An 11658-nucleotide genomic window follows, 5' to 3' on the forward strand; every position below is an offset into this window, starting at 1 on the left:
GTGTTCAGTGAGAGACTGGGATTACCCATAATGCACCATGACACAAGAAATCATTCCTGCCTTTGGCTATCTCCCGGTACAACTCCTCCATCCAATGCACAGTACACAGTGCAATAGTTACACCCTTTTGCACATCCTCTACAAAGTTTTACAGTTTACAGTAAAATGCCAATCATAAATATTTAATCTCTGTAATATTCTGGATATTTATAACTGAGCTACTGTATATGTTACAGCTATTTCTTATATTTGCAACTTTGTAAAATATTATTACATATATGGTTTGATTTAGTTCAGTCTGTTACTGTTCTTATTGTCTTGGAGCTACTGTAACCACACTATTTCCTCAAGGATTAATAAAGTATTCTGATTCTGAAACGTGCCAATCAAGCAGTCGGTGTGTTAGTGCATGTGTTAGAGGAAGTGCTGCATATAAGTACTGTATAAATGGGTGAATGCGGTTTGTAGTAAAGTGCTTTGAGTGGTTGAACTGACAGGATAAGCACTATATAAAAGAAGTCCATTTGCCAGTTCATTTCCTTGAGGACATAAGATTTCAGATTCTTGTACCTTAATAAACCACAATATCATGTTTCACTTTCCAAAAAGGCATGATGAAATAAACCGTCAATTGCCCATTTGCTGAGTTACAGCTAATGGAGCAGCAGCCACAGGCTGAGCCAAGGAATGGCCAGAGGCGGAAATGGCTTCAATATGCTAAGTCTGGCTACTCCTCTGGCCACTGCACACAACCAATGGTAAACCCATTAGGGGACTGTACATAAACCTCAAAGAACTTCAGTTACATACAATAAATGCTATTTTTGTAGCAGTGTTGTTATGGAAGCATTTCTATGGCTATCCTACATATTTGTAACAGCACAACCAATCATCTATTTATGTAGCCTCATCAATAATCGAAAAAGAATAACTCAAGAAACTATTGCATATTTTTTTAACCAATTCACAGTTACATTAAAAAAAAGCTTTTAAGCTTATTATATATGAGTCCTAATGGTTCTGTAATTCTGAGCAAGCGAATGATTTAAATGAGTGACCAAATGCAAAGTTGCACTTGTGGTCAGCTGACAGAAGTGCATTAATTAGTCTCTTACCTTATTTCCAGTTTTGTCCTTATCATATCCAGGAAAGAAAAGCAGACACTCGAGCTGCTAAATATTCCTGCAAATTCATAAATTCATAACCACACTTGTCTCCTGTCTGCTGTTTAGTGATTGTTGTGTAAAGTGGGTCTACCAGCTGGTCACGTTTGATGTGAAATAGCCCAAATACACTAAACCAGCAAGATACAAAAGGCAGAAACGCTGCACAAACTTGTGTTTGCTTATGATCGCCTCGTGTAGGCTGATATCTGAAGCCGCAGGGAGTATAGGATCTGGTTTCCTATGATGCCACAGGTTCCACATCCCTGCACAACAGCTCCTCACATATGTAATCACAGTGACACATGCTTCCACTGGGGTCGGGCAGGGACATGCCTAAATGGATGAGGAAGCTATTATCACCTCTTCCCAGATGTTCTTGGCAGAGTCTTGGGCTGATGTAGCAGTGATAGGTTTTTAATAAGCACGCCTGATCATACGACTTCATTCCACTTTGAAGCAAGGGAATACAGCCGATGTTTGGCTGTAAAATGTATTCCAGGGGCAAAGGAGTAACTTACTGATGTAAGAGACAAGGTGAAGTCATGCTGTTTGATTTTTTTCCTTTGCATGGTTGGAAAATTCACTGCACTCCATGCATGATGTAAAACACCATGAATATAAAGTAGTGTGACCACACTCTGACTTCCTCTAGCTCGTTTTGCTCCTCATACTATCAAAACTTCATCCTGTAGAGCCTTGAGTGAATGCTTACACAAGCACTGAGCACACGAATGCCAATAAAGTGGGTCAGGAAAGTACAACTGGTACATTTCAGCAGCATAACCTGTTTGGCGTACCGCAGGTAGTGTGTGTGTGTGTGTGTGTGTGTGTGTGTGTGTGTGTGTGTGTGTGTGTGTGTGTGTGTGTGTGTGTGTGTGTGTGTGTGTGCGTCTAGTTGACCATGTGCTACCTGAGCCTGGCACCAGCCTTATGTCAGCCTTCGAGCAGTGGCGTGAATGGGCCGACAGCAAGTCCTGCTGCGATTACTCTCTGCATATCGACATTACCGAGTGGCACAAGGGAATCCAGGAAGAGATGGAGACGCTCGTGAAGGATCACGGTACGTCTCACGTAACCACAGTCATGTTTGATTATCTTGAATTAAAGATTTGCGCGTTGGGAAAGTGATTGGAAAAATTAATATTTAGATCTGTTCGATGCAAAAAGATTAACATCAGTCAGTATCAGTCCTGTAACCTGAGTGCAGCAGCCTGCACGTGATGCATTTAATGCAACTTTTTAGAATGAAAGCATCAGAAAGAGATGTTCTACTCACTTTTTAGCAAGACACACGCAAAAACCCACAATAAAGGGTCTCATTTTACACAATAGTTTTCTTGCATTCCAATGATCCAAACTTAGGGTTCATCATCTACCAAGGAACTTCGTATTTAAGTTGGTTAATGATTAGTATTTTTTTCTGCTTTAAACCTTTCAGGTGTTAACTCTTTCCTGGTCTACCTGGCTTATAAGGATATTTTCCAGCTTACTGATGCTCAGGTAGGTTGTCACTGAATTTTTCAGCATATTCTGTATTGTGCTACACTAAATTGAATTATGCTACAGCCCTTCTGTACAAACTCTTTTAGCTTAATGGCTGTTTATACTTACAGCGGTGATATTAGATATACTGTTGTCCGATCGCCAGGGCAACAAACAGGCATTAAGTATTGACCTAAAGAGGAAGAGAAAGAGATTGAAAGCCTACAGTAAATCTGACCTAATACTATCATAAAAGTCATATCCTACTCTTGATTTTGGCTCACGCGCTCACTCTACAGCGTGACTTACTGTGCGAGTCTGTTTGTCTTGGCTAGGCTTCCCCTCGTGCTGATTTTCCTGTGTGTTTCTCTTGGGAGAGCGACAGGATAATGAAAGCCACAAACTCTCTTTCTGACTGAAAATGAATTAATCCCACCTGAAAGCAGTTTTGAAACAGATCTGTGATGATCTTTGCACCTGTGTGAGGAATGCTGGCAGTTGGGTGCAGCCAGAGTTTATCATTTTCTCTTCCGTGTCAAACTCTGACGGCTTATCATTGTTGCATGTTTAGCAGTCCTGGTTGGGGGGATGATGACTCGTTCATCACCACAGTTTTTCTTCTGTCTGTGAACTCGCTGTGTTTCCTAAACTTCGGACTGTGGGAGACTCGCTAATAAAGATTACTACACAATCAGTTACCCACAACTGATAGTGGAAAAAAGAGCTTATGTTTGCTAAAATTATTCAATTATAGACTTTAAATCCATCTTTTAAACCAAATAAATACTAGGGTAGGCCAAATGTTAGCCCTTTTTCCAATTAGTCACATTCATTCAGACAAAGACATTGTCTGAATGACCCACTGACTTAAAAAGAAAAGATTTTTCCAATATATCACTGCTGGAAATCAAAAAAGCAAAAATAAAACCCATGCTGTGAGGTCTTCTTCATCTAAAACAATTGATACAACTAGACTTTAGGTCTGTGCTGGAGTTCAAAATTTTACTGTCTTTGTCTTTGCTGCAGGTGTATGAGGTTTTCAGTGTGATCCGCGATCTGGGAGCCATCGCCCAGGTTCACGCTGAGAATGGTGACATCGTAGCTGAGGTATGACTCGTCATACCATAACAAGATGCCACCTGGAGATGAACAGACATGATTTTTCTGCAGGATTTTTGCATTAAATGGAATCTTAACGCCCTAAGCTTTGAGGGTTATGAGATACCGCTTGAAAGCTGGACTTTGAGCTCAAAGACTGTGACACATCAGTTTCTTCTCAGTTGTGACGAAATGTTCAGTGCTAAGCTGTTAATAGCCAACAGATGAGGATAGATATTCTCAGAGCTGCTTAGTTTTCACTGCCAAAGCCAGTCATGACAAACATTCGTCCACCTGCACATGACTCAACATCTCGTATTTCCCAATGCGCTTTGTGTGTGCTCATGTGCGTGTGCGTGTGTTTAGGAGCAGCGCAGGATGCTGGAGCAGGGGATCACTGGGCCTGAAGGACACGTGCTGAGCCGCCCTGAGGAGGTGAGTCACAGCTACAACTCTGTGAAATGTTGCTTGGACTTTGAGGAAAGCATATCGGTTCATCTCCAAGTTGTTGGGGTTTTTTCGCAGTAGGGGATGTAACCTTTACGGGCTTCAGCGCTGCTGCGTCTGAATCGTTGAAAGTTTTACCTTGAGGCTCTGGATTTTTCACTTCTTTATAATCTTTGTAACTTTCTCCTTTTCCCATGATGAATGTAGATAATCACGCCCTAAAGCCACTTTAATTGAGCACATCCTCCCTGCATAAATCAATGTTATTTTAAAATCAGTTCCTCAGTTTTTCTTCTTAAGGTTTTCTGTATTTTTCTAATTATCATCTGATGAAGGCAGTGATTTCTTAGGGGCCTTAGGGGAAAAAGCACAAGTTAAATTGTCATGGCAGTGCTGCTCCTGCTCAGGTTAATCAAATCTTGACCATTTTCCATGGTCATACACGGAAAAAGAGACATAAAAATAATGAAAAATACCTTGAAATGTTGCAATAAATTGACCTAGAAAATGTTAAATTCCATATTGCTTTTCACCTCGGAACATTTTCTCTGTCATTTAATCTGTCAGAAAACGTCTCCCTTCAGTGTTTAACCTTGTTGTACCTGCGTTGCTATGCAAGGAGAACAGTTTTTAAAGAAATAGTTCTTGCCAAGAGTTAATGAGAATATGAGTTAAATATGAAGCTACAGCTCGCTGCTGAATACTTAGATATTTCCTTAATATTTAGCTTAAATTGATTCACCTCATTTATTAATTTTATATACTATATATAAGTTATTTACCTTTATAAATACATGTGATATCTAAAACACCAGGGCTTTGACATACTGTTTTGCACACATTAAAATGACGAAGACTGAAATGAAGAAGAGAGGAATAAGAAAGGTCATCACCTCCATCTATTAAAGTGAACTCTTCTGTATTCCAGGTGGAGGCGGAGGCCGTTAACCGCTCTGTGACTGTAGCCAACCAGACCAACTGCCCGCTGTATGTCACCAAGGTGATGAGCAAGAGCGCTTCTGATGTCATCGCTCAGGCCAGGAAGAAGGGTGAGAACTAAGATAAAGATACTGCCCATTGTCAGAGAGGAAAAAGACAATATTAGTGGATTTTCACAATAATATGAAACTACTAAATTAAATTTAAGCCCAATTTTATGTTATGATTAAGATTAATTATAGAGTAGACTTCACAGAAAACGGTAAAATAAACACAGATAAGTACAAATAGATGCAATGAAGCTTTTGCGTGAGTTCGCATGACATGCACGTGAGGAACATAGGATCTCATGCTATGATGGGACTTGTCTTTATAGGCACTGTTGTCTATGGAGAGCCAATCACTGCAAGTCTGGGAACAGACGGTTCACACTATTGGAGCAAGAATTGGGCCAAAGCAGCTGCTTACGTCACCTCTCCTCCACTGAGCCCTGACCCGACCACACCAGACTATCTCAACTCCCTGCTCTCCTGGTAATTGGATGCAAACACGTTATAGGCAAAGTTAAAAAGAAAATGTCAGCAGTGCTTTTTCTCTGAGCATGACACAGTCCTGTCTGTCTTTTTTGTACTAAACTTATTACATAGTGGAGACCTTCAGGTGACAGGAAGTGCACATTGTCCCTTTAACACTGCCCAGCGTGCTGTGGGCAAAGATGACTTCAGCTTGATTCCTGAGGGTGTGAATGGCACTGAGGAGAGGATGTCTATCATTTGGGACAAGTGTGTGGTGAGTAAATTTTGCTTTTGGGTGGGGTTCACAAGACCCTGTGCAGTCCTGTGAAAACTCCCCATGATTCAGTAGCTTGTAGAACCACCTTTAGCAGCAATAACTTGAGGTAATCATTTTCTGTATGACTTCAGTCTCTCACATCATTATAGAAGTCTTTAGGCCAAGTTTGCTTCAGTTCATTGAGGTTTGCAGAAATTTCTTTATGACGATGGTGGCATTGTGTTAACACTCACCTGAAAGCTCCAGACCAGCAAACTGCCAAAACTTCTGCTTTTATAGAGGTGCTCACACTTTGTGATGCTCAGTTAATCAGGCGCATTTGATTAACAGCACCTGGCTGCTACTTACCCCCTTAATTCCCATGGAAGCGGTAAGGGTGGACTTATTCTTTCACAGGACTGTGTCTCACAATACACTAAAGGCGTTTTCACTCTTGGCTCCATTCTTCCCTCAAAGCAGCTCAGAGCAGTTAGTCAGCTCTTTTCACGTTTATGTTAACACTGTAAATGATGTCAGACCTCTTTTAGGCAAACTGAACTGGGACTCATTTGAGAAGTGTTCGGTTCACTTCAAGTCCACACTGCGGTCTGTTTAACCTGTGCATTGTAAACAGAAACTCACTGCCGGTGTATTATAGGTCTCTCGGCGTCTCTAGGCATGCTGTTGACAATAAGCATGCAACTGCTTAAAAACCAAATTGACATATGGAGTGAAGTAAAGCTTTACTCCAATTTACACCCAGCTAAAAGGGAACGGCTTTATTGGGAATACATCACCGAGCTGTAGGAGTTGTGCCAACCCTAAAAATGTAATTAAAGGGGAATGAGGTGATTTTATAAAAGTAATCTGATACCATCCTTTAAATGTACTCTGTTACAAGTAAAAATGCTAGATTTTGTATCATATTAGATTAAAACTAACAGTACTAAATGAAAAAAAATTCCCCCCTTACTGTCATTCTGTGTTAAAAATCTGTCAAAACAATTAGCTTGTTTTTTATTTTTTGTTTTTTGGTACAATAACTTCTTCCAGGATTATTTTCCATGTTGCAGGTCCTGAAAATACATATAAATGGCTCAACATTTTCCAATTTTTTAATTATTGCTATTTTTCCCAGTAATTCTAAGCTGTGATAAGGTCAAAGTCACACCCCAGCCATTTCAGTTTGCATAAATACAACAAATCGATTTCACACCCACTCTAATGCTAAACCTTGTTTCTCTTCAGTGTTTCTGCTTTATCAAACCACATTTGAGCACCAAAATCACAAACTATATCATGAACTATATCATAATAGTAGTATTATGATAGTAGTACTACTATTAGTGGTATAATAGTAGTATAATATATCATAATAATAGTAGGAAAACACCAGTTTAATGCCTGTGACATTAAACTGGTGACATTAAACTATTTAAAAAGTACACTTTGGATAAACTTCCAAGGGTCATAGCTCCAAAAATTCCACCCACTCCTATGTACTTTGAAGGCCAAAAACAGTGCTTTGTCCTCTATCAGATCTACAAAAAACAGAACAAAAACAAGCTAAATTTCTTGGTCCAAGAAGAGGATTTAGGAGGGTTGATCTTGATTAATTCAAAAAAGGGCCGTATGTGAATACACGTGAAACGGACAAAACACAAAAGAGGTCACAAGCTTTGATAGCTTTCTCACTCTCAGCTCTGACTTATTTCAGGTAACGGGTAAAATGGATGAAAACCAGTTTGTGGCCGTGACCAGCACAAACGCTGCCAAGATCTTCAACCTGTACCCCCGCAAGGGCCGCATTGCTGTGGGCTCAGATGCTGATCTGGTGCTGTGGGACCCTGACGTCACAAAGATCATCTCCGCCAAGAGCCACCAGTCGGTATGGTCCTCAATTATTTCTACATAACTAGCTATTAATACTGACACAGAGGTCTCTTTTCTTCGCTAATGAAAGCCTACCATATACTGACTTTAATTATATACGCTGCATGTGCCAAAAGTTTGCGGGCATTCCAAGCTGCTAAGGAACTGTTTCCTGTTTCTTGCAAACAATACATCGTCATAGCAACAGCGTTAGATGAAAAGCAAAAAGCTTGAAGGTCTGAAAAATGGAGCTGTCCAAATTTTGAGTGGTTCTGGTTAATCAGCTAAGAGTAGTTTATAAAAATATAGGACAGCGAACTTCCTGTAAGTCTATTGTGTTGTGACTGTGGATCGGTTTGGGCATGTTTATATTTTAAGAACAGGACTTTTTAACAAAAACTGGAGTCCAGTAACAAAAGTATATATTATCATATTAAACCACTGATGCAATTTAAAGCAGCACTGTTAAATAAAAACCCACAGGCTTCAAAATATGAAGATAAGATCGTGAAAATACAACCCCTGGAACTTCTGGTTTCCTGTAGGTGGCGCTATGACAAAGACTCAGTATTGGAATGCAGATATACTCCTACTTGTAAAAGGCTAGCCTTGAAACTAGCCATTTTGGTAACTCCTTATGAATGAGGAGAGAACAGTAACTTTAATGACCACTTCCATGACCACAAGAGCCTCAAAACTACATGTATAAATTAAAATCTCATTGTCTCATTCATTTCAAACTGGTGTCAGAGTTCAGGATCCACAGAGAATAGATTATTTAGATTAGGATAAAATTCAGGTAATTTCATCAAGTGATTAATACTGTTTGATTAAGCTTTTAATTTGCCCTTGTTAAATTGCTAAAACAAAATATCCTGCATTCTAAAATGTGGACCTTCCTACTTTAACTCTTTCTGAAAGAGTAAATGTAAAAGCTTGTGTGTGACTACTGGATCACTCAAGAAGTTCTTACAGACTGCTCACGGTCTTAAAATGAACAGATCCCACGGGTCAGTTCTTTTCCTGGCCATGTGCATTTTACTAAGCACATGGATCATAGAGGAGAGCTGCTGTTAATGGGTGTGGCTGACGAATTGCACTTGCAGAGGATAGCGGGGCTGACATCCGGAGGTCTGGCAATTAGGTCCAGGCGTGTCTCTCCATTCCTGACTCCCAATCCAGTTCCTGCATTACCTGTTGGGGAACACGTATATAACATTTGCTTACATATTTACTATGATAACCAATAGATTTTTTTTCTACAACCGCAAAGTAGAAACTGTTGCAACGCTATTTTGGGGGGCTTTCTGGCACTGAACAATTACTGTCTTTATGTCTTTGGGATTCTTCTGTGGATTTCTGTTTAGTGTTCTTTAATTGGCAGGTCTCTTCTATTAAATTTCAGAAATGCAATAACATGTTTTGTTAGGAATCTGCACCACAGAGAACCTTAGATGTGACTGCTCTGCTTAACTAGCATGGAGGAGTTTGTGAACGAGCTACTGCTGCTGTGCAGAAATGCCACAGTGAATGACTTTGGGATGTGGGGGTGTGGCTTTGTTGTGGACATGATGCACTTGCCCACCAAAGTTAATATATGCATTTGAAAGCTAATGTGGGGGATTCAACTTTGAAGTCTCTCAGGGGCTGCTATCAATCCGTATTGCCCCATCACTGCCCATCAATGTTTAATGACCTTTCAGTCACACTGAGGCCCTCAAACACACTATTCATTCTTCTAATGCTAATGACACTAATTGTTATGCATGTAACTGATGACATCCAAAATAAGTGGTTGATAACTCTTTTGTTGTGATAAAGGACTCTTGTTTTATGGCAGCCTGACTGCTGCAGAGGGTGTGGGCCTCACACAGCGTCGAGGGAGTGATGTCATCATTAAAATCTGCCAGAGAGCTGGAACACATCATTTCTGATTGTTAGCAGGCCGGTCACTGTGCATCTGTATCCGTGTGTGTATGCATGGAAGACAGAGTGAGCTGTACACGCTCATGGAATCTGTCTTCTTAATCCCGTCATGTTCTTCGGTTTCTTTTTGTTCCGCTTGGTCAGAAAATAACGGACCAGTGTTCAGGGGAGAAATTGCTCATTTGGAGTGTGTATGCATGCATGTGTGTGGGTGTCATAGGATAACCCAATATACCAGTGATCTCATTTTAGGCTCTGTCAGATTGCCATGACCTCAGCTTTAGCTCAATAAGCTTTTTGGGAGAGGAGTCGTAGGGCTTTCAAACTGGTCACACGGTAACCTCCACACCCTCCATGTCCACACACAAGCACTAAAACAACACCTTCTTCTTCTCTCAGCCTGAAGACTAATGCCTCTGTACTCTGCATTAGTAGGCCCGAGGAAACACTTTTATGTGAGTTAAATCAGTTAAGCTCCTATGAAATTATAGAAATTTTACACAGTGAGTCCTACAATATAACTCTGGCAGCTTTTCAAATAAACATTCAGTGCGAGCTTCATAAGTCTGTGAACTAAAATGGCATGCAGAATGTGCAACAGGAGGTTACGTCAGCCTTATGATAGCGGAAAATAAGCGGGGGGAAGTTGAATGACTGCATCTCCGCTTTGAAGGTATTTCTGTTATGATTTAAAGTGTCGGCATGGCGTTAGGAGGAACAAGCAGCTGCCATAAAACATCACAGGAACACAGCTGTCGGGTGTCAGACAAGAACTTAAAACCTGTTTCAAATCTAAAAGCACCAACAAAAAGGCTTATCTTTAAAATGTCGTACGTACAGTGCAATACAGTTAACAATGCGGGAAAATGTTCAAATATGTAAATACACTCAGATCCTTCAGTCCTTATGTTTGGAATTATATGCTATAATAAAGTAGTGATGTTTTATATTGTATGTTACTTTTGACACTACTGCTTTCCTTCTCCCCACAGACTGTGGAGTACAACATCTTTGAAGGCACAGAGGTGCGCGGCGGGCCTCTGGTCGTGATCAGCCAGGGCAAGATTGTTTTGGAGGACGGGAACCTCCACGTCACAGAGGGCTCAGGACGTTACGTGGTCCGTAAACCTTTCCCTGACTACGTCTACAAGAGGATAAAAGCTCGCAGCAGGGTACAACACTCCTCTTTGTCTGCTAGGGTTTGTGTTTAACCGTTTAATCAGATGGTAACATACTGGATCTCATTTTGACATTAAAGTTGCTACCCACACCCAGCAATTTCTTTTACGATTGGTAATTTGTGGAAAATTAGAGGGATGTTACATCTTGTTAGGAATTGGCCAAACTGTCCACACATCCAGCTCCACAGTGTGAATCTTTCCTTGCTAGTTTCCAGTGCTGTGACTGGCCTGTGTCTCATTTCCAACAATGCAGCTGGCTGAGCTGAGAGGCGTACCCAGGGGACTGTATGATGGTCCAGTCTGTGAGGTGTCAGTCACTCCTAAAACCATGACTCCAGCCTCCTCTGCCAAGACTTCACCTGCCAAACAGCCTGGCCAACCCGTCCGCAACCTGCACCAATCTGGCTTCAGCCTATCCGGTCAGTGGTGTTACCATCAGTTCTGGAGTCATTTTTGGGATGTTGAAGCACTGAATCCATTTTGGGGAGAGATTTAAAACCATTTACCTTCTTTTTGTATATCAGAGACTCAACATTGATGAGTCAAATTTTGCACTAAATTTAATCTGCATGAAAAGCCTAAACTAAGGGATTCTTTCATGACATACTGAGTTAAACACAGTTGGATACTATGCACCAGAAAAATCTTTACATTTGTCTTTCAGAGCTAATAATAATAATACTTGGTAAATTTGTGTGAATATTCATTTCCCATTTATTTTGTTATTGCTGTAGTTTTATATTTATTTCTGTGCATGATTGACAGCTTAAAAAACC

At 40.5% G+C, this 11658-nt stretch overlaps 1 protein-coding gene across 2 annotated transcripts in view; it reads left to right on the top strand.

Moving 5' to 3' along the window:
- Positions 1-11658, top strand: part of dpysl2b (dihydropyrimidinase like 2b) — a 32726-nt gene that overhangs the window by 17192 nt on the left and 3876 nt on the right. For both annotated transcript variants that reach the window (XM_005941371.3, XM_005941372.3), the window contains exons 4-13: positions 2062-2226; positions 2605-2666; positions 3675-3755; positions 4113-4181; positions 5122-5242; positions 5509-5665; positions 5780-5921; positions 7621-7791; positions 10694-10873; positions 11136-11301. In XM_005941371.3, coding sequence (XP_005941433.1) covers positions 2062-2226; positions 2605-2666; positions 3675-3755; positions 4113-4181; positions 5122-5242; positions 5509-5665; positions 5780-5921; positions 7621-7791; positions 10694-10873; positions 11136-11301 — 1314 coding nt within the window. The remainder of the gene's footprint in view (positions 1-2061; positions 2227-2604; positions 2667-3674; positions 3756-4112; positions 4182-5121; positions 5243-5508; positions 5666-5779; positions 5922-7620; positions 7792-10693; positions 10874-11135; positions 11302-11658) is intronic.

Source organism: Haplochromis burtoni, unplaced genomic scaffold (assembly GCF_018398535.1).
Source record: "Haplochromis burtoni strain Fernald_Lab_line unplaced genomic scaffold, NCSU_Asbu1 Contig_298, whole genome shotgun sequence".
NCBI lineage: Eukaryota > Metazoa > Chordata > Actinopteri > Cichliformes > Cichlidae > Haplochromis > Haplochromis burtoni.